Source organism: Heptranchias perlo, chromosome 32, assembly GCF_035084215.1.
Source record: "Heptranchias perlo isolate sHepPer1 chromosome 32, sHepPer1.hap1, whole genome shotgun sequence".
Classification (NCBI taxonomy): Eukaryota; Metazoa; Chordata; class Chondrichthyes; order Hexanchiformes; family Hexanchidae; genus Heptranchias; species Heptranchias perlo.
The window spans coordinates 17803640-17827592 of record NC_090356.1 but is presented as its reverse complement, the minus strand read 5'-3'; the positions used below and the strand labels follow the sequence as shown (position 1 = coordinate 17827592).

The window sequence follows — 23953 nt, the reverse complement described above, 5'->3', positions numbered from 1 at the left end:
ACAGGACCAAATAAGATCAGGATCACTCTCACGGTCATCTTATGTTAGTTAAAAAATAGGGTGGTTAGGATTCTGAGGGAAGTGCATATACTAGCTGCTCTAGCTGATCTGGATAAAAAAATACATTAATACATTCAACGATGCTTTAACCCTATTTAGGGAATAAAAGATTGAGAACCTTTAATATGGGTCACTATTGCTGAAGGGTATTTCGTAATCCTTTTCAAGCAGTTTCTGGACTATCATTTCCAGAATAACATAATGCCAGTCTGTTTCAATACACTTTGTGAAATGGAAAAATTGACCAACAGATGTATGTAAAAATTAGACAGTATTAGATGTATCTCAATACAATACCAAAAACAAGGAACAATCTTCAACATTTCCTTCATCAGATCGTTTGAGTCAAATTTAGGCTAGTGCAGGCCAAACACTCTCCCTCCTGCCTCCCCCATCTCCACCTGTTTTGGGAACCATATACTCCAAGCAACACCTTGGGCTTTCTGGGTTACATGGTTTAAAATACCCTCATTATCCGGGAACAGCCCAGAAGGAAACACAGACTCCTACCGAAATGTATCACCTCACATTTTTCTGCATTAAATTTGATCTGCCACGTGTCCGCCCATGCCACCAGCCTAGCTATATCCTCTTGAAGTCTATCACTATCCTCCTTACTGTTCACTACACTTCCAAGTTTTGTGTCATCTGCAAATTTGGAAATTGTGCCCTCTATATCCCAGTCCAAGTCATTAATATATATCAAGAAAAGCCGTGGTCCTAGTTCCGACCCCGGGCAACACCACTGTACACCTCCCTCCAGTCCGAAAAACAACCAACCACCACTACTCTCTGCTTCCTGTTACTTTGCCAATTCTGTATCTATGCTGCTACTGCCACTTTGATTCCATGGGCATCAATCTTGATGACAAGCCTATTATGCATCCCTTTATCAAACGCCTTTTGAAAGTCCATATACACCACATCAACTGCATTGCTCTCATCTACCCTCTCTGTTACCTCATCAAAAAACTCTATCAAGTTAGTTAAACACGATTTGCCTTTAACAAATCCGTGCTGGCTTTCCCTAATCAATCCACACTTGTCCAAGTGACTGCTAATTCTGTCCCGGATTATCGTTTCTAAAAGTTTCCCCACCAGAGTTTAAACTGACTGGCCTATAGTTGCTGGGTTTATCCTTGCACTATTTTTTGAACAAGGGTATAACATTTGCAATTCTCCAGTCCTCTGACACCAGCCCCGTATCTAAGGATGTTTGGAAGATTTTGGCCAGTACCTCAACAACTAAGCATCTACAACCCTCTGGGGTAGAGAATCCAGAGATTCACAACCCTCGGAGTGAAAACATTTCTCATCTCAGTCCTAAATGGCTGACCCCTTATCCTGAGACTATGCCTCCTAGTTCTAGACTCCCAGCCAGGGGAAACAGCCTCTCAGCATCTACCCTGTCAAGCCCCATCAGAATCTTATATATTTCAATGAGCTCACCCCTCATTCTTCTAAACTCCAGAGAGTATAGGCCCATTCTCTCATCATAGGCCAACCCTCTCATCCCAGGAATCAATCTAGTTAACCTTCCGTTGCACCGCTTCAAAGGCAAGTATATCCTTCCTTAGGTAAGGAAACCAAAACTGTACACAGTACTCCAGGTACGGACGCACCAAAGCCCACCAATTGTACAATTGCAGCAAGACTTCCTTACTCTTGTACTCCAACCCCCTTGCAATAAAGGGCAACATACCATTTGCCTTCCTAATTGCATATTAACTTTCCGTGTTTCGTGTAAATTCATCCAAGTAAATGGAAGTTCCTTTCTTTGGGGGTGGGGGCACAGAGAAAGGAGGGAAGAGAAAGAAGGGTAAATTTTGTCCCAACAATGGAGGTCTATATTTGGCAAGCCAAGTGTAGAGGGTGCCATATGAGGAATATTACAAGTCCAATCACTGAGCAGGGAGATTAGGGAGTTAAAATCTTTTTGGAAGGACTGAAATGCAGTGGTATACGGCAAGAAGAAAATTAAAATTTTTCAATCCAGCAGATTTTAGCAGAATAGTCATCAAGATGGTTTAATTTGATAAAACAGCACTGTCTTGACAAGAGTACAGCAGGTTTCAAATATCAAATTACGTTCTGGATAAGCAAAGGTAACAAAGACATCCAAACATCTGGTACAACCATTTGCATTTGTAAAGTATTTTGATATTTTGCTTAGCTGTTCACCTGACTGTCTCTATTTCTGAAAGCCATCAGAAATACAGGATGACCTGCTCTATAGTTTTATATCCGGACCACACTGCAACAAAAAACAAACCAGGATTCTCCAGGGCAAGTTTCAGCTGTTCAAATTGTGTGGTACAAATCCAATAGTGCTGGGAAGCGTGCAGCTGGAAAAGGTAATGCTGTATTCATCAAGCAAAAAAGTAACACTATTTAAGAAACATAAAGAAAGCCGTAAGGAAAGAAGAAAACAGCCATCCTCTTAAAAAGTCTTATGAACAATGCTTCCATTATTCACTCTATGAGAGCCCTTCAGTGCAGTTAGTTACCCAAATAATACTACTTTAATTAATGTTAACCACCTGATTACTGTGTAATCTCAACAGTATACCAGTTTTAAAGGGGAAGGCAAATCTAGGAAGTACACTTTTTAAATAAAAACACCCTCCGATATACTGGGAAGATAGATGCTGTTTTAAAAAAAGTCAAACCAGATTTTGCTACATCTGTCTTTTTTCATTATAGAGGAACTTTCACATTATAGAATGGGTTTAGTGAGACTGGCCCAGGAGTGCCACCGTCCGGAATTTGCTGTAAAATTGTGCTGCTGGGCTCTGGCAACCATCACAGCTGGTTGAGACAATTTGGCCACAACACATAAGCAAGCTAACTGTCATGATATCAACTGGTAACATCACAACATGCAAAACATAGATGGGACAGAGTATGTACGTGGTGATGTCAGAGGGTCTTCTAGATTAGCCGCTGCTGGTGCAGTACTTTCTGGCCACTGGCATATCAAAATCAGACTGTTTTAGCTTCATCTAATCGCTGGCAATCTGAGTTATGTTAGCCAGTGGCTGAAGATTAATAAAAATGCAGTTTTAAATTTTGGAGTACTTTGCAGATTAAGACTTAAACTTACCCTTTAAGCAACTGACTGGTCGCTATAGCTAGCAGATCTGCATTGTACCAAAATATTTCAGACTGGTGAGGATGAACAAAAAGCAGCTTGTTTTTAAAGGGGCAAATGTGCAATTAGCGCATCATCTGAATTAAAAGTCTAGCTATTCCCCTACCTGGTAATAAAGACTGACTGCACCTCACTGATACTATTTCTCTCAAAGGATCTTCTCCATTTCCACATCCGTTGTTGTGCTACAGCCCTTTACCAATTTAAATCATATTCTTCAGCTGAGCCCATCAGTAATCACGAGGAAGCAGTTATTAACACCAATAGCCCAGTAATTTGTTCCAGGAAGTTTCAGTTTCGACAACACTCAAATTAGATGAAAGTTAACCTAACTACTGTCAGCTGAATTATATTTTTAAATATCTCAGGTTTTTTTTGTGTGTAATGCTTGTCTGAATTGTTGTCAGCATTTTTAAAAGAAATCAGAATTAGAGGTGAATACGTTCAAAGAGTACTTTATCTCGAGGTTCACTTAAAGGCAAGTTTATTGATGAGTTTTCTAACAGTAAATGATTTTGTAGATTTCACTAATTCTGGTGTGGTATATCCAGCATTCAACATTCACAATACTATACATCAGATTGTTGGCTCTACGATGCATAAATAAAAAAACGTTCATTTTCAGTGCCAGAAGTTGTTTGACAGTCATTTATACTTACCACACCATTAAAAGTTAGTTAGGGCAGTGTAGCAAGTTAGCACCGATCCATTCATTCAGCCAGCAAGATGTCCTTTCCACGCAGTTTTCAAACGAGCTGGACAAATGGTAGAACAATTTCCAGATTTCTGCAATTGACTGGGCATGTGCATTTGCTGGAACTTGCTCTTCCATTTGCTCTGAAATAACAGTGAGCCCTGTTAGCCTTGCCGTTATTTCATGAGCAATTTCCGGGCCATTGTGTACAGAGAAGCACCCAATTGTATCCCCGGCAATTCATAAGAACATAAGAAATAGGAGCAGGAGTAGGCCATGTGGCCCCCCAAGCCTGTTCCGCCATTCAATAAGATCATCACTGATCTTCAACCTCAACTCCACTTTCCTGCCGAATCCCCATATCCACGATTCCCCTCGAGTCCAAAGATCTAATCAATCTCAGCCTTGAATATGCTCAACAACTGAGCATCCACAGCCCTCTGGGGTAGAGAATTCCAAAGATTCACAACTCTCCGAGTGAAGAAATTCCTCCTCGTCTCAATCTTAAATGGACAACCCCTTATCCTGAGACCAGGCCCCCTAGTTCTAGACTCTCCAGCCAGGGGAAACAACCTCAGAATCTACCCCATCAAGCCCCCTCAGAATCTTACACGTTTCAATGAAATCACCTCTCATTCTTCTAAACTCCAGAGAATATAGGCCCATTTTACTCAATCTCTCCTCATAGGACAACCCTCTCATCCCAGGAATCAATCTGGTAAATCTTTGTTGCACCACCTCTAAGGCAATTATATCTTTCCTTAGATAAGGAGACCAAAACTGTACACAGTACTCCAGGTGTGATCTCACCAAAGCTCTGTACAATTGCAGCAAGACTTCCCTACTCTTGTACTCCAACCCCCTGGAAATAAAGGCCAACATACCATTTGCCTTCCTAATTGCTTGCTGTACCTGCATGCTAACTTCTTGTGTTTCTTGTAAGAGGACACCCAAATCTCTCTGAACACCAACATTTATTAGTTTCTCACCATTTAAAAAATATCCTGTTTTTCTATTCTTCCTACCAAAGTGAATAACTTGGTAGGAAGTTATTCACCTTCCAAGTTGAATAACTTCCTACCACCTTCATGCCCACCCACTTAACTTGTCTATATCCCTTTGCAGCCTGTGTCTTCCTCACAGCTTACTTTCCCACCTAGCTTTGTATCGTCTGCAAACTTAGATGAAGGGACAGAGTGTAATGTATCCAAGTCATTAACATAGATTGTAAATAGCTGAGGCCCAAGCCCTGATCCTTGCGGCACCCCACTAGTTACAGCCTGCCAACCTGAAAATGACCCGTTTATCCCTACTCTGTTTTCTGTCCGTTAACCAATCTTCTATCCATGCTAAAATATTACCCCCAACCCCATGAGCCCTTATCTTGCGTAACCACCTTTAATGTGGCACCTTATCGAATGCCTTTTGAAAATCCAAATATACTAAGTGCCCTGTTACTACATCCTTAATAATGGATGCTAGCATTTTCCAGACGACTGATGTCAGGCTAACTGGCCTGTAGTTCCATGATTTCTCTCTCCCTCCTTTCTTGTGTAACGATGTTAAATTTGCTACCTTCCAATCCACTGGGACCGTTCTAGAATCTAGAGAATTTTGGAAGATCACAACCAATACATCCACTATCGCTGCAGCCCACCTCTTTTAGAACCCTAGGACGTAGGTCATCGAGTCCAGGGGATTTGTCGACTTTTAGTCAGATTAGTTTCTCTAGTACTTTTTCTCTACTGATATTAATTACCTAAGTTCCTCACTCTCATTAGCCCCTTGGCTCCCCACTATTTCTGGTATGCTTTTTGTGTTTTCTACTGTGAGGAGAGATACAAAATATTTGTTTAACATCTGTGCCATTTCCTTATTTCCCATTATAATTTCTCCTGTCCCAGCCTCTAAAGGACCAACGTTTACTTTTGTTGCTCTCTTCCTTTTTACATACTTGTAGAAGCTCTTGCAATCTGTTTTTATATTTCTTGCTAGTTTACTCTCATTCTATTTTCTCCCCTTTTATCAATTTTTTAAGGCATCCTTTGCTGGTTTCTAAACCTCTCCCAATCCCCAGGCTTACTACTCTTCTTTGCAACATTATAGACCTCTTCTTTTAATCTAACACTATCCTTAACTTCTTTAGTTAGCCACAGATGGATCACTTTTCCCGTGGAGTTTTTATTTCTCAATGGAATGCATATTCGTTGAGAATTTTGAAATATTTCTTTAAATGTTTGCCATTGCTTATCTACAGTCATATCTTTTAATTTGATTTCCCAATCGACCTTAGCCAAGCCAACTCACCCCTCATACCTATGTAATTGGCTTTATTTAAGTTTAAGACTCTAGTTTCAGACTCATGTATTTCACAGAGTTTGAGAGTGACATTCTATCATATTGTGATCACTCTTCCCCAGAGCATCCTTTACTATGAGATGACTAATTAACCTTGTCTCATTACACAGTACAAGATCTAAAATAGCCTGTTCCCTGGTTGGTTCCACAACGTATTGTTCTAGGGAACTGTCTCAAATGCATTCCATGAATATGTCCTCCAGACTACCTTTGCCAATTTGATTTGTCCAGCCTATATGAAGATTAAAGTCCCCATGATTATTGCATTACCTTTGTTACAAGCTCCCATTATTTCTTGATTAATACTCTGTCCAACAGTGTAACCACTGTCAGAGGATCTATAAACTACTCCCAACAGTGTTTTCTGCCCCTTATTATTTATCTCCACCCATACTGATTCCACCTCCTGATCTTCTGAGCCAAGATCCTTTCTCACTACTGTCCTTATGCCATCCTTTACTTTCAGGGCTACCCCCCACCCCCGCCTTTTCCATTCTGCCTGTCTTTCAAGGGAAGCCTGCACCACATTGAAGGTGTCAATGGTCTGCAGGCTTCCCCGCCCCACCCTGCCTCACTGTGGAGCAACAGTAGCCTGCCTGAGGAACTCTGTGCTAGCAGTTTCAATGTGTGGAAGAGGATGGTATCATTGGGTTGGACAAACTGCTCCACCAGGGCTGGATCAAGTTCTTCCAGCAGTTGGCTGACAAATTTTAGATCATCCAACATGATGACTACTGCTATATACAGGACGCCACTGTGCTCTTTAAAATCCAACCTAAACTGACCCCATTAGAGCTAGCCCTTTACAACAGAGGTGCCTCATAGGCACAGCTCTCTCCTCAATGCTAGACAATCTGCGTCACATGGAACACAAAGCCTACATAACTCCTGCGAGTGCAACTTAGGCTATCTACTCTCGTGGGAAGACTGTAAGGAGTCACTGACCATTCATGACCTCTATCTATAACAGGGTGATAGAGGTCAACTCAATACTCCACTGCACACACCTCACCTCCCAGAAACTTTGAAAATTCCAATTGATCCAGGCAGGTGACTGTTGCAGAACTGGGATCACAAAGGCACAAGTTTTAATCTTGCCCCACTCTCCAGTTCTTCTAGACAGAAGTGCGGGAAGATACTTAAGCAATCATCCTTCTGGACCCTAGCCCATGCATATTCGGTCTACTACTGATAGACTAAGTAATCCATACCACTTGAAAGCTCACAGATATTGCTGCCAGCAATAAGATGCATCTCCCTGTTATGGCACAATCCAACCCTCCCTACAACAAATATGGTATAAGCAAGTGGGACCTCGACCAGTCAGAGCAAGTATGTATGGGCTGTGAATGGAGCTGGAGAAACAACAAGAAATATTGCTTTTCTTTACTAGGCCAGTCTCTCACCCACCCTAAGCTTCTACAACCCAGACCGGCCTATGGCTACCGAAGGAGATAGCCCTCTGCACCCTCCATAATGGTGAAAAGGACCTGTTACTGCTATAACCTATTTCAGCACTTTGTCCATCTTCTGCAAGTCCCCAGCATCCTTTGACTAGGGATGATCCCAGCCTAGTCATCAAGCAGCTTGTTACCCTATTGTATAGGACTGTACAAATTATGTATTACCCTCTCACTGCACTAATCTGCAAGTATTGCAAAATGCTTACTAATGCATGCACTCCGTATGAAACCATGCAAACTTCTTATATAAAAGTAAAATTATACATACAAATAAAGGAGAGGAAAGATGTTTCATTTAGACAAGTGATTGGATTGGGAGCGGGCATATGGCAGGGAGAGGTGCCTTTGACTGAACTCACCCAAAGATCACTATCCACATGACTAGATCACGTTAAAACCACTAGAGGGATGTTTCCATTTTGTACAATCAATAGGGGAAGTTTCCTCCACTGGTGGTAAATCAGATCTAACGGACCCCATTTAAAATATACTACTTGTAACATTGATAATCAGTTAGCCAACATATTAGAAATTATTTCTGATCTTAACGTCTTCATTTCGAGCTCTACTTAGTTTGTTCAACTCACTGGTGTTAAAAGAAAAATCAGAAGGAAAGAGGACCACTGCAGCAGATAATGTTTATCATGGTGTAATCTGGTTCCTGGAGTGAATAATGAAAGCTTTGCAAGGCTGGCTGTTCCACGCACACGACTTAAACTCCCCAAAAGGATGTCTTACCATTGCTCCTCTCAGTCACGCAAACGAAAAGCAAATTGCATTCATAGTTAAAGTGATTACAAAGAAGCAACAGAAATACAAAACTTTGTTCAGTTAATAAGGGTCAGCCAACAAAAGCTCCATTCTTTCAGCCTTGTCTACCAGCTGGATACACACAGTCTACCTCAGGACATTCCACTCATTTATTTCACCTCTGTAGGGAAGCAGGTTATACAAATTTCCTCTCCACTTTTCATCAAATCTTCACCATGGATTCAAAAACTTCAACCTACCAACATTAGTTCTTTCCAATGTCATCAATACCAAACTTTCATCAATGCATTTGTACCGTTTGTGTAGTTTGCATTGCATCTGTTGAAAACAAAGCTATGAAAGTACTTTGACCATTTATTTTCTTTTTGCGTTACAAGGTTTCCAGCTGCAACACTACAAGCCTTAAATTCAGAACTCCGTGCAGTATGATACACAATATAAAATTTCAACTGAGCAAGAATCTTAAACATGCTTAAAATGTTCACAACTCAATTCAGAACTTTAAAATGTCAGTTCACAGATAACGAATATCACGTGTCATTAAAAAAATACCTAATGTCAGATTACCTATCTTTGAGTTAAGAACACATGAATGCTAGAAATCAGAAAGAGAAACAGTCAGCAACTGAAAGAAATAAAAGTCAACTCTTCAGGTGTGACCCTTCATCAGATCCTCAGCTAGGAAGGCTGTGCTACATGCAGCTGTCTAACGAAAGCAAAGCTGAACACAAGAGACACAAAAGGTGACAACCGGCACTTGTAGAGTGCCCCACTTGTAGAACTGCAGCATTACTCGGCCAAACCAAAGACACATTACAAACTGGTAAGACATAGGCAGCCGTTTTTACAATTAATGTGTTTAACAATCACCTTAGTTTTCAGAAAGGAACAGGGAATTATTTTGCCTTTCAGTTACACAACAATGATTGAATTTTGTTTCATTGTTAGTTCTTACTGTTGCAACTTTTGGAAACTAAAGCCTTCTATTCCAAATATGAGAGTGTGTTGGAATTTTTTTCACAACTCAAATTGCAAAGCATAATGGAAGCCACACTGACATGTGCTACTTTGAGCAATGCCAATCTAGTTTTGTTGTAATTAGTGATGTCACTGGTTACTAGTATTGCTAGTGGTGTTTTCATTATTTAACAAATTATTGAATTTTGTCAATTATTATTTTTGCAGTACATGGAATGACACTTCAAAAGTTAATTCATTGGCTGTAAAGCACCTTGGGACGTCCTGAGGTTGTGAACGGCACTATATAAATAAAAATCTGTCTTTATTTAGAGCAGAGAAGGTTACAGGGAGATTTAATAGAATATATACTTGAAAAGGAAAAATTTGCATAGCTAAAGGAAAAGAGTAAGGGAGTGGGACTAATTGGATAGCTCTTTCAAAGAGCTAGCACAGGCACGTTGGGTCAAATGGCCCCCTTCTTTGCTGTATGATTCTATTAAAAAAAAACTTTTAAATTCAAAATTGATGGAAATTTTGGTGCCACAACTCTATTCAACAAAAAAGTGTGCCATTGGTTGCACTAATATTTTAATTTAAGGCAGTTTTATCATATGCTTCTTATGCTGGGAATGGTACTCCTTAAGATGAATGATCTGCAGAGCTAACAGCAGTCGGGACTCATTGTGGAAGCTATCTCAGAACCTTAAGTTGTAACATAAAACGACTGGAATGCTTGCAACTTTTTTCCAGATACAAGTTTTTTTTTCCTCCATGGTTCTCGTGAAATGAAAGGCCGGCTACCCTTAAGTTACACATTCACTCGGCGGGGTACATTCTTCCTCCTTTGCCCTGTCCTGCCCCTTTGCCCAATACACATAGAATCATAGAAAGTTACAGCACAGAAGGAGGCCATTCGGGCCATCGAGTCCGTGCCGGCCGAAAAAGAGCTATCCAGTTTAATCCGACTTTCCAGCACTTGGTCCGTAGCCCTGTAGGTTACGGCACTTTAAGTGCACATCCAAGTACTTTTTAAATGCGCTGCATTACTACTTCTGCCTCTACCACCCTTTCAGGCAGCAAGTTCCAGACCCCTACTACCCTCTGGGTAGAAACATTTCTCCTCAGCTCCCCTCTAATCCTTCTACCAATTACTTAAAATCTATGCCCCTTGGTCACTGAGCCCGCTGCCAAGGGAAATAGGTCCTTCCTATCAACTATCACGGCCCCTCAGCCTCCTCTGTTCCAATTAAAACAACCCCAGTCACAAGCACACAAAAATATCCCTCCACCCCCTATACATGCATACACAAAAATCTCCTCCCCAACACATGCACATATTAAAAATGAAGATAATCCTTGCCACTCACCAACAGGCTGCAACTTTGTACACACTTAAGCTGGAATAAACCGCAATATTCTTAATACCTTCATGGCCCTGAGATCCAAACAACCTAAATATGCTTTCCATCTGCACTGAGCAAACATAATTAGGAGGCATTTTTAGGGCAAAGCCAATAGAGAAAATGAACTACAACAGGATGCAATGATTCAACTTCTTAAAAAAAAAACCTGCAGTTGATTGTAAGAATGCAGAAGTAGTAATGCAATATGTCAAAAGGCCTACTCAGAGGTTTTGCAAATTGAGAAGAAAACCAAGACAAAGGTTTACTGATCATTAATAAACCTCTGCTCTGCATCCTTTCTTCTGTCAAACAGAACTAAACACAGCTGTAAATTTTCCTGCCTTAAATCATCTGCAAGTGAAGCTCACAGAACCTGACCTTAGAATATTAGTACTGAAGACTTCTTCATCAACATTTTCAACACAATAAACATGGAACTGTATTTTTTTTAAAAAAGATAACTAGATTCAGTAAGTTCAAAAAATAATTTTGAAATATTTTATCCCCTCTGAAAAATTCTGAGTATTGTTCCCAGTATATTTGGGAGGCACAAGGAAGAAGTAAAACAAGAGTTCTATTCCTGATTGCCATCCAGTAAAACATGTTAGAAAGTGTAGATATGTAGGCATTGGTTCTCTTACAGCCAACCTGGAGCCCAGATCCTCAACGTAGTTAACAATAGAGCACCAAGAAAAAAAGCATCAAAAAACTGCATGCCAGCACACACAGTTTTTATGTTGCAAAAAAAGATGGATTTTGTTTTCCCCTTTTAAATTTCCAATATTTATTCTGGTAAATGGCATGAAGTGGCTGATGTATAACTGCAAATAGGGTGTAACTCACTTATTGCAGTAGGGGATAATTACCTATGTACGCAATAGCACATTGTACAGAATTTTTGAAGATCCTTGATATAAAAAAGGTCTCAATCTCAATAATAACTAGTATGTTATAACAAAGCTTCACAATGAACTTTGAGTATGAAAGTTTCCTTTATACTCACCGTAAATGTGTTTCATTTTCTAAATATCAGCATTTCTTTATGAGGCTGCCACCCTTGCTGAGCACATAATTTTCTAGATTGCTTTTCCTGTTCTTTGCCTAATTATACCAGCAACAGAGAACAAACTGCTTTTACTCAGATTTATCCAGTATTATAAACAGCTACCGGTGCTCCCACAAATGTGCATTGTTTTTGTTTTAAAACACTGCAATTGGCAACAGGCAAAATGGGCAATCCTTCAGCATGGGGAGAGGGAACAAATAACATTATATTAACGTCATTATTTATGATAGCACTGTACCAGTCAGTATAATTAAGGCTGCACTTCATCAATGAATGTGTGGATTAAGCAGTGTTCAAGGCACAGTTCAAAGAATGCTGTCACTATTCAAATTCTGTGTTAAGTTTCTTCAGTATCTGGAGGAAGGGAAGAAAAACACTCAAAATGTTATGTAAATAAAGGCTTAATGTGATACAAAAACTTCACACTGAAATTCTTATTTTCGTCAGAGGAATGCAGCTGTTCCCCTTTTAGTCTGAATTCATTCCTCAGAAGCTATTTGGACACATCAGCTCTGCGGGCTACTCACAGCAGTCAATCCAAAAAAGGTTTGGGTTAATTTCCAGAACCACCAGAGGTCACGTGCAACTCACCTAAGAACTTCTGCTAATAAGAGGAGAAAATTGTTAGGCTCTTATTAACAGCAGGTTGATTGGGTTTCCAAAGCCATTAGACCATGAAAAGTCTCTCCGCATTCAAAACCAGTCTGCCCTTTCCATTAGATTCTACAAGATGCAGGTGTTTATACAATAACTCTGGGGGACTTGTGGGGATTAGATGGCCTTAAGAAAAACATAAATCAGAAAGTAGACCCTGGCATATACCAACAAGACTAAGCAGAGTCTTTAAAACATACCATTCAGCCCAGGGGTCCCTCCTCCTTACCAAATTTACATTTCTGTTGCAATCTTACATTGATGAAGAATTGTTCAGCACTCAAAAGTGCTGCACTGTACAAGTAAATTAATCCAGCTTAGTGAACTAGTGACAGTAAAACCTTTCAATAAAATCACATTTAAGTGTAAAATGTTTTTATTGCTGGAGTTTGCTGTACTTTTGACATATGTTTTCAAATAAAGCACAAACTATTTACATCTTTGTTAAGAGCAAAGAAAATTGCTTCAAAATCCTGAGACAAAAGACTCCGATCAAGACATGGGACAATATGTTGAATACCTCAAAACCAAATGAGGTGCATAAAACAGACTGGAAAATTAAGTGATCATAATACAATATTCAGTGAGTCAGTGAAGCATATCTGGGGATGTACTTCCAGATAAAGATAAGCAGGAGAAGTGGAAAGGATAAGTTTCATCACTTGCTAGCCACTCCGGTTTCCTCTAAAATTCAATGCAGCACTTGAGCAGCATACTCTAGATGCATTGAGAATATCACCCCCAGGAGTTGGGACTCACTACAATGTTACAGTTTGGCCATTCAAGCTATTACCATTGTTATTATTCTCTTCCCCTTCTCTACAGGGACAATGCTTCTGCGCACCCCCCCCCCACCTCACAAAAAAAGTGATTGGTGAAACCAAGAACTTTTGATCAGATTCAGTCCCAGACCGAGAAACTGATTGTCATCTTTCATGTATATCAAATGTAGCTGAATTATCAGATGTTACCTAACTTATTTTTTTATATTCCACTTTAGTGATAATCTGAAGTGCAAACAGTTCTGAACTAAATTGGCCTGATCGATTCAGTACTTATCTCTAATGTGAAATGTTACAAAGATTTAATCTGATCACTAAATCAAAATGTAGATCCCTAAAACCACAGATCTCATTTAAAAGAAAACTGACAATAAAAATACAAAAGCAAAAACTAAGTACTGTTACGTTTTTGGGTCTTTTCTACCCTTCTTATTCCAGATCATTTTGCTCGTCACATCTTAGATCACTCATTTTTATATATGTAGCCCGTTTCTTCCTTGTAACCTTCTCTGACGACAGGAGTTAGCTGGTCTACCTTAGTTTAGTTACTTAAGTGTGAAGATTCCAATTGGTTTGATTATCTTCTACTTGGACCAGTTGCTGTAGCTTATTTGGATTTTCATAACTGACATTTGAATTGAAAAATAATTGGGTGTCATTCATTTACCCGAACAAATCTCTCAGCTTTTTCAAAAGTAGCTTCATTCCTCCCCTCAAGACTACAGTTGGAAAACCAGTTTGAAGCAATTTGTATTTAACATGGCTTGGATATGGGCTTGTTTCCACACCTCCACCCCACCTCCCAAACTACGACTGGCTTTGAATTCATTATATATTGTGACTGGATTTAGAGGATTTTAACTAGATCTCAAGACTAAGATAGGCACTCTTGAAGAATTTATCCATGACAGTGACCTAAGAAACGAGAGCTGAAATAATCTAGAGTAAGAAGAGTAGAAAAGATGCAAAAATGTTATCAGTAGCCTGCTTGATTGGCACCCCATCCACCACCCGAAACATTCAGTCCCTTCACCACCGGCGCACTGTGGCTGCAGTGTGTACCATCCACAGGATGCATGGCAGCAACTCACCAAGGCTTCTCCAATAGCACCTCCCAAACCTGCGACCTCTACCACCTAGAAGGACAAGGGCAGCAGGCACATGGGAATAACACCACCTGCACGTTCCCCTCCAAGTCACACACCATCCCGACTTGGAAATATACCGCCGTTCCTTCATCGTCGCTGGGTCAAAATCCTGGAACTCCCTACCTAACAGCACTGTGGGAGAACCTTCACCACATGGACTGCAGTGGTTCAAGAAGGCGGCTCACCACCACCTTCTCAAGGGCAATAAATGCTGGCTTCGCCAACAACGCCCACATCCCATGAACGAATAAAAAATGTAACTGATGGAGAAGGGGGCCAATGGGAATTTCCTATGTAAACAGTTAAACAAGTCCCAGTGACACTACAGCCACTAGGAGGTATTGTAACTGCACTGTATCCTCTAACACAATAGCAGCACCACTGATGGGAGGGTGTAATTACAATGTGGCCAGTTTACATAGGCAGTTTCCATTACAAATGTGGACATGGGAATTAATCATGGAATAAGTTGACAAGAAAAATGTGCAGAAGTAAGAGTTTTACTATGTTACACACAAAGAAACAAAAATAATCAGTCGGTAATCAGAAAAATACAGAAATCTGATGATATCCTGGGATTTCATTGTGGACCTCCTTTGGCCCAGAGTCCCCAGTTTGAAAAACTATGCTCTAATTAGTTATTAGTTCTCAATATTACAGGAGCTATCATGCCTTCATCTCGAGAACTGTCAAAAATGCCTTAAATACTTCATACTTATGCAATCATAAACAGACACCAATTATTTCTTTATGTATTTCACATAGACATCCATTTTAAGTTGACAAGCAGCAATTTAGTCCCAGAGGTCAAAGTACTTCAGAGCAATTTAAAAAAGATATTGTGCACGATACAATTTCTATTTTCCACATATGTATTGAAATTTAAAGCAAAGCACATATAAAGCACTTCACAATATTTGCAGGGTAATGCTTCCAATAATTAGAAAACATTCTCAAGTACATTCTATCGCAATAGGACTGACATTTTTAATGAGCTATAATTGCTAGTGCTGCAGTCACAGAAAAGCAGCAACAGATGTGCCAAAGCCCGGATTGTAAATCAACTTCTTAATGAAAACAGCGAGTGTTTGTGAGGACTATGACATACACAAAAAAAAACACTTACGTACACACTATTTAACATCTGTGGGAACAATAGTGGCCACTTTTAATTTTCAATTAAATATTTCAGCAGTCATACTCACACCAATCTGAGCCCAACAATGCAACTAGTAAGTATTATAATGTGCCACTGACTAATTTTAACTTGAGAAAATGGCTTAGTGGTCATGTGTTGCATAAATGGAAGACGATCACTTAATGAATCAGCTCCTGTAGAGCACACTCAAAAGTTTAGAGAACACGGATGAAGCTGCAGCCAAGTCCTTTAATTTTTCCAAAGCTTCAAACAGAAATTATTTTTGGCGTCACTTGGAACAAAACTCCTTAAACCACCTGGAGAATCGAGGGGCATCGGACAGCCACAGGCAACTCTCTCACTGGTGTGCAAACAGCAGCTGGTCCTGATTATGAGGATGTACTGGCAAAAGTGCTGCAAGAAATCAGAAGGGTCAAATCCTCACCATTTCTGACTGACCAGCCATCCACAATTTCCAAGATTCATATGGATGCAATTCACTGGATAACAAGAAATGGTTCATAAGCAGATAGCTCTGAGCATTATATATATAACTTTGTGCGGACTGGAGACAAATCAGAGGATCAAAATGACCCCAGGCCCACAAAGTTTGATTTTTGAAATGTTGACAATTGTAGACTCCAATATCCATAGGCTATTCAACCTATTCATATTATTCCCACCAGGGGATCTAGAAAAAGGATCAATTTCGCAATACTGAGGATGTTCAAAGACCTGGTACGGGGGCTGAGTTTTCAAAATCACCTGCATGGTTTCCCCTGGAACACCAGGTGAGTATATGGCTAACCAAACGCAGGTGAGATTTAATTGGATAACACAAGTGTCTACGTGTTTTAACCAGATTTGGAAGGCAAGTTGGAACTGTTTCTCAGACAGAAAACAATTTACTGTCATTAGAAACCTCTACAGATGCAAAGTGCTTACAATATTTCATAACAGTGGGAACATTTCCTAAAAGAGACATTAAACAAAGAACATCCAGGGCCTATAAAAACAAGGGATTCTAATCTCCAGAAAATGTTGGCACTAAAGTCAATTTGGTTGCTTATTCTCAGAATGTATGAGGGGTGTTTCACAAGTTTCCTGTGAGGCTAAATCTAGGCTTATTCAGTTTACAATAGTTTGAATTTAACCGGACCTACTTACAAACTCTGTTGAAAATCAGTGATTATTGGAGATGCACGATAGGTCCCAGAACTCAGATCCAAGCTCTTTGGAACTGCCTTGAGTTGCAATGATTTGGGGTCCAATGAACTGAACATAAGTTAGCTGACAGCACTGCCCCATTTGGGGCAAGGTATTTACCTAAATTAGCTGGCCCTCTGGCCCCACCTCTGCTGGCACTGAAAGATTGCAGATCCAAATATTCAAGAATGTTTATCAGCTTTAGAGGTACCAATCTGCAACAGAAAATCATAGCCACTGCTGCTAAGGTACTCACTGCATTTTGATCTAACAGCAACTGCTTGACATTTCTAATAACATAGTATGCCTGCGTTCCTTGTGCATTTATGGGTGAATGAGTCTGTTAACAGCAGCTGTTCCTTTCCTAGCCAGACTTCTGGTGCAAGGCATGTGGTGTCCTAGTTTGTGTGGGTCGGAGGCATTGCAGTCTGCCAAGTATCTGTTGCAATAGTGTACAAATATACTGGTAAACTAAGCTAGATTACCCATATATGTGCCTTCTATAAAGCCAAAATGATCTGATGTAATTCTGAGTTTGATTTTCTAAAAACAAAAAATTCAAAGAAATCAACAGCTACAAGTAAGCAATTAACACTTCATTAAATCATAGCTGTGGTGTCAAATGCCATTATTACCTGCCATAAACTGCTAGGATGTTACTATAATGATTAAATGCTATAAAGCTAGGAAATACCATAGCTGATTTTTAAGAATACAAATTGTCTTATTTCTTTCTTCCCCCTCCAGTTAGTTTATGCCTGTCTAACTGATATAAGCACTGGAAGGAAACTATAATTAAAATGTGAGTATTAGCATATCTACATCACATCGAGACTAATGACAGAGAAATTTTCAATGTCTGCTCTCAAGATTGATGCTTCAAAATATAAATTTATGAATATATGTGAATGAAATAAAACATTAATTTCATTGTTGAGGGTGACCTTGATATTGAAGAGTGATTTTCAACTTTATGTAAGTAATTCTCAAAATTCAAGTGAAAACTGTGTCCCCGTTCCCCCCCCGCACCCCCAATTTGGATAGTCAGAGTCTACATACATGCAAAAGGACCACTTTTAGACTTCTGAATCTCACCAGTTAATGTAGAGCTGTGGGAAAAAGGAAAAAAAAATGCCTTTCCTCCTTCGTCCCTCTCAATTCCCACCCTTAATTTCAAATCCCTTCATGATTTGCCCAACCTACATTAGTAATTGTGCCCAGCCTTTTGAGCTTGCACATAACCTTTTCTCCTTCTTCCCACTCTACCACTGATGGCTGTTTGTTCAACGACTACACACCTACCCTCTGTTTTGTTCCCTCCATGTTGCCACCTCCCTTCCCGATTTCAAAACCCTTGTCTTCAACCATGCCTTCAACTCCAAAACAAAATCACTGAGCTTTCCCCTCTTGCTTAGTGTCCGTTGTTTATGTCCCTAAAATGTGAAGTGCCTTGAAACATTCTGCACATGAGGGACACTATATAAAGGCAAGTAATTGTTTTATACTGGAGCAAGCTCGTTAGTGGACTTCTTAATCTGTTCCAAATGGAATTCTTCTTTTAAAAAAGGAGAATTTAATACATGAAGTAACATTAAAGAAATGGTATCAAAAATGACCAGTTAAAGGATAGTGCGCACACGTAGTTAGGTAGCTAAAGACTTCATTCATACAGAAGTGGAATACATAATTTCACGGATAGCTTAGTTATTATGTGCACTGAATTGCTATTGACTTTAAAAATGAATATTAAGCAACTTTTCTGATGACAGATGTAGTTAAACACACAAGCTTCAGAACATCACTTGTAAACCAAAGTAGTCAATGTTTGGGCTATTAACTAACAAGTCCAGAGCTATGCTTTGTAATTAGACTAGTGACTCAAACAGCGATCTGGAATTCACAGTAATGGGTAGAGATCTGCTTCATCTGGTAATGGTGACTGTGATTAATTCTTTTGATCTTACTGGTATGTATTGCACAAAAAGACAAAGCACCAACAAATGCTTAATTACCTACCATAGGAATGGGTCCTTTGTACTTTGAATGTAGGCAGTCTACACACACCAACAGGATAATCAGCCAACTTCATAGGTGAGCAGAAGTCATCTGGATACAAAGCCCCTTTAAAAATTTTACAGCATGCACATTAAGTGATCCTACTCCACAAAGCTGCCACAACCTCAATGTCTGCAGCCAGGGGTTCCCTGGTGCATCATTTCACAAGCAGTTGCTGCTTCAAGTAGAATCTCGAACTTGGCCTGGATTTAGAAGAACGTTTCTTTATGGGACTGGAATTTTAGGTCTTTCTAAACTCAAGGATATCAAGCTAGTCCCCAACACATTCAACTTAAAATCCCTGGCTGGAAAATCTAGAATCAGAAGGCATAGTCGCCAGATAAGGGGTCGGCCATTTAAGACTGAGATGAGGAGGAATTTCTTCACTCAGAGGGTTGTGAGTTTTTGGAATTCTCTACCCCAGAGGGCTGTGGATGCTGAGTCATTGTGTATATTCAAGGCTGAGATAAATAGATTTTTGCGCTCTCGGGGAATCAAGAGATCGGGCAGGAAAGTGAAGTTGAGGCTGAAGAACAGCCATGATCTTATTGAATGGCGGAGCAGGCTCAAGGGGCCGAAAGGCCTACTCCTGCTCCTGCTCCTATTTCTTACGTTCTTATGTTCTGTCCTCGTCGAAAATCCCTCGGCCTCACCTTGCCCCATCTCTCAAACCCTTCCTGCACCCTCTGGTGCTCAGACTCTGGCCCAGTGTGTATTGCTCCCTCCTTTTACCCCACCATTGGTGACAGAGCTTTAAGCTGCCTTGGACTTGTTCTCTGGAATTACCTCCCTAAACCTTTCTACTTCTTTCTCCATCTTTAAAAATCTGCATAAGCCTATCTTATAGACCCAATGTTCAGTCATCCCTCCTAATCTCTCCCTTCGTATCTCAGTGTCCGTTCCCTTATCTAACCCTGTTGTAAACTGGGAGGTTTATGTTGAAGGTGCGATACAAATGCATGTCTTTGCAGTAAGCTTACCTTCCAGGGCCTCAAATTGGTTAATCAAACCCTAAGGCTGGAACAAGTTTCAGAACTCTTAAGTCATGCAAAAAGCTTTGCCATGGGCATATCACCAGGAAAGATCATGACATTTAATTCAAATCTTAACTGAAAGTCAGTATTGACAGAGGATGGAGTAACCACAACTAAGAAACAACAGTCCCAGTTAGATTGAAAACGACAAAGCCATTGACCAACTATGATCTTCAAACTTGGGGTAAAAAGCTTTTATGAAATCAGAAAAAATTGTCCGCAAAATCTTTCAAACCCAAACAATATTTTAATGAATGCCATCAGTGACCAATTGAACATGGAACCTCCGCAGAGGAGGCCATTCAGCCCCTCAAGCCTGTTCTGCCATTCAATTAGATCAAGGCTGATCTGTACCTCAACTCCATTTACCTGCCTTTGTTCCATATCCTATGATACCCTTAACTAACAAAAAAAAATCTAACATCATCAGTCTTGGAAATTTGAATTGACAACCTTTTGGGGAATCAAGTTCCAGATGTCCATTACAATGTGTGAAAAAGTGCTTCTTGATCTCACTCCTAAATTGTCTACCTCTAATTTTAAGGTTATGCCCTCTTGTTCTGGATTCTCCCACCAGAGGAAATAGGCTCTCCACACCTACCCTACTGAATCCCTTTATCATTTACAACATCTCGATTAGATCACTGGTCACCTTTTAAACTCGAGGAAATACAAACCAAGTTTATGCAACTTGTCCTCATAACTTAACCCTTTAAGCCCTAGTATAATTCTGGTGAATCTGCACTGTACTCCTTCAGAGACCAATGTATCTTTTCTGAGGTTCAGTGCCCAAAGCTGAACGCAGTACCCCAGAAGGGGTCTGACTAGGTCCCTGCACATCATTTCCTTACTTTTGAATTCCAAACCCCTTGAGCTAAAGGACAACATTCCATTAGCCTTTTATATTACTAACCGTAGTAATATTGTAGCAGTGCAACAATAGTCATACAGCTGCAGATAACAGAAGAGTATTGAGGTTGCAACAAAAGCAAAGACCCGACATACAGCCAAGTGCAGAGGGCCAACTTTGGAGTGCAGGAGGGGCATTCTTAAAAGGTGAAATTACTTTTGAGAGTGTGCATGAAGACAGCAGATTATCCTGGATATGGAGAATTAGAGTTATTTTGATTTCTTGCTTCATAGTGGAGTTACAACTTGATGAAACACAAAATGAATGGGTTTTCACAACAATACTTGTAAAGTCAAGCATCTATTTAAAACTGAAATTGTACACTTAGAAAAGTTATTACGTGTGTACAATAAGAATAAAGGGCTTTACAATAGCAACCAGTCAAATCCTTAGCAGAGCAAGCAAAATACATATTTAAGACACCGTAAAATGAAAATTAGAATTGAATATTGTACTAACAAAGTTGTTTGAGAATTGGGAAACCATTGCAGGAAAAAAAACAAAATTAAAAATTATGAGGACTCAAAACAGGAAAAGGTTACTTCTATATCACTGAACAATTAACCATAGCATCTAGTGCCAGTGCTGCAATTGGTTTCTGATCACATCAAGCATGAAAACAGAATTCTTGATTCAGTATCATATTTGGAAATTAAGCTGCTGGACACTGTCATGGCAATTAGTCAGGAGAGAGAAGGGTTGCTGTAATCTAGAGCTCGGAAAAACTGATTTAGTGTTTAAATGAGTTACAATGAATGTGATACCAGGGATGACCATATTAAATTGAAGTTAGACCTGACAAATAAAGTATAATGGTTAAGTGTTACATCAAAGTTGCTTTTATATACAAAAATATACTGCACATAATGCTGTTACAACACAAAAATAAATTTGCCAGAAACATTAACTTCAGCAGCAGGATAGATTTTTTTTTATAGCTGCAAATCTGGCAAGATTACTTTGATATATAAACAGAAACACACCGTTAGTCAGCATCTGTAAAGGTTTAATAAAGGATACAGACCTGAAACGTCATAACCTAAAGAAAAAACTTCAGAGGTGCTGACTGACCTGTTTACCTCCAGCATTTTCTGATTTTATTTCAGATTTCCAGCATTTGCAGTTTTTTCTTTTTATTTAAAACTTACTGCTGGCTGTGCAAGACAAAAGTGGTAGGATCCGCAAGGCACTAAGCTTAAATAAAATAGTCAACGTTCCTGCACCCCACCGGTCCAAGAACATTTTCAGCCTATACTTACCAAATCAATCAGATCACTGAGGTTCTTCTCAATTTGCTGAGGAGGAAGACGCCTCATCAAATCCAAGGCACAATCCAGCTGTTGGTCACTCTAGGGAAAGGGAGGAGATAAAAAATTAAAGACATTGAAATATAAATATGGAACAAAAGAAAAACACTAATTTTCCCATTAAGCTCATTCTCTCCAAGCCCACTCAATATCCTGAGAGGGGCAATTAACCATAGGTAAAACTCCAAGATGCTGGTCCGAAATCTCTTCATGAACTTCAAAAGGTAATCATGCAAAATTTCAGGATGTTATTCTACTGTTACAACTCAAACCATAAACTCTGAACAGTTTTATTCCACAGACATCATCCATTGTCCACGGAGCACAAGACCATAATCCATAGCACGTTATCATCTATACCTATCCTTATAACTCTCAATTTTATCAAATGTTCATAATTATTCCTTTATAGCTAATCAACATAGTATTAAGTATTTTTGTGAGCGGTCAATTCACTACTTCATGGGGAAGAGGAATCACTAATCATTTGACGCTATTTCATTTCTCCTTTTTTACTTCTGCGACCATGAATTGCAGACACTTTGCATTTGTAGGATCGCTTTAATATTAAAAACGTAGGGAGACAAGGGTAAACTGGGTAACTACAGACCAATCAAAGTAACGTCAGATGTGAGCAAACACTTAGAATCTATGATTTGAGATCAAGTGAGCATTTACAGATGCATATGATAACCAAGGTCAGCCAACATGAATTTGTTATAGGCAAATAGTGTTTGACAAACCTAATGGCATTTTTTAAAAAAGAAACGAATAAATTATATAGATAAAGGGAACGCAGAAGATGTAGTAAATGCCGTGGCTACTAAAGCAGGTCAGAGGCTGGGTATTCTGCAGAGTGGCTCACCTCCCGATTCCCAAAGGTTCTCCACACCTACAAGGTACAAGTCAGGAGTGAGAATGAATACTCTCCACTTGCCTGGATGGGTGCAGCTGCAACAACATTCAAGAAACTCGACACCATCCAGGACAAAGTAGTCTGCTTAAGCGGCACCCCATTAAATTTCCACTCCCTCCACCACCGGCACACCGTGGTTGCAGTGTGTACTATCTACACTGCAGCAACTCACCAAGGCCTCTTCGACAGCATCTTCCAAACCCGAGACCTCTACCACCTAGAAGGACAAGGGCAGCAGGCGCATGGGAGCATCACCACCTGCACGTTCCCCTCCGAGTCACACACCATCCTGACTTGGACATATATCACTGTTCCTTCATTATCAATGGGTCAAAATCCTGGAACTCCCTACTTAACATCACTGGGAGAGTACCTTCACCACATGGACTGCAGCGATTCTAGAAGGTGGCTCACCAGCAGCTTCTCAAGAGCAACTAGGGATGGGCAACAAATGCTGGCCAAGCTATATATCCCAAGAATGAATATGTATATATTTTCAGAGGATAACATGTCACACAGGAGTTCCTAAGAAAAATTCAGGCATCTGAATAGACTGGCAGCCAACATAAAAGGAAATCCAAAAGTCTTCTACAGGCATGTAAACAGTAAACGGGTAGTAAGAGGAGGGGTGGAGCCGATTAGGGACCATAAAAGGAGATCTACTCATGGAGGCAGAGGGGATGGGTGAGGTACTAAATGAGTACTTTGCATCTGTCTTTACCAAGGAAGAAGATGCTGCCACAGTCTCAGTAAAAGATATAGTTGAGATACTAGAAGGGCTAAAAAAGTGATAGAGGTACTAGAAAGGCTGGCTGTACTTAAAAGTAGATAAGTCACCCAGTCCAGATGGGATGCATCCTAGGTCGCTGAGGGAAGT

The 23953-nt window shown here is 39.9% G+C and overlaps 1 protein-coding gene across 2 annotated transcripts in view; it reads right to left on the bottom strand.

The window, feature by feature from the left end:
* capzb (capping actin protein of muscle Z-line subunit beta) overlaps positions 1 to 23953 on the bottom strand; it is an 85200-nt gene that overhangs the window by 38944 nt on the left and 22303 nt on the right. For both annotated transcript variants that reach the window (XM_067970512.1, XM_067970513.1), the window contains exon 2: positions 22113 to 22202. In XM_067970512.1, the coding sequence (XP_067826613.1) occupies positions 22113 to 22202 (90 nt within the window). The remainder of the gene's footprint in view (positions 1 to 22112; positions 22203 to 23953) is intronic.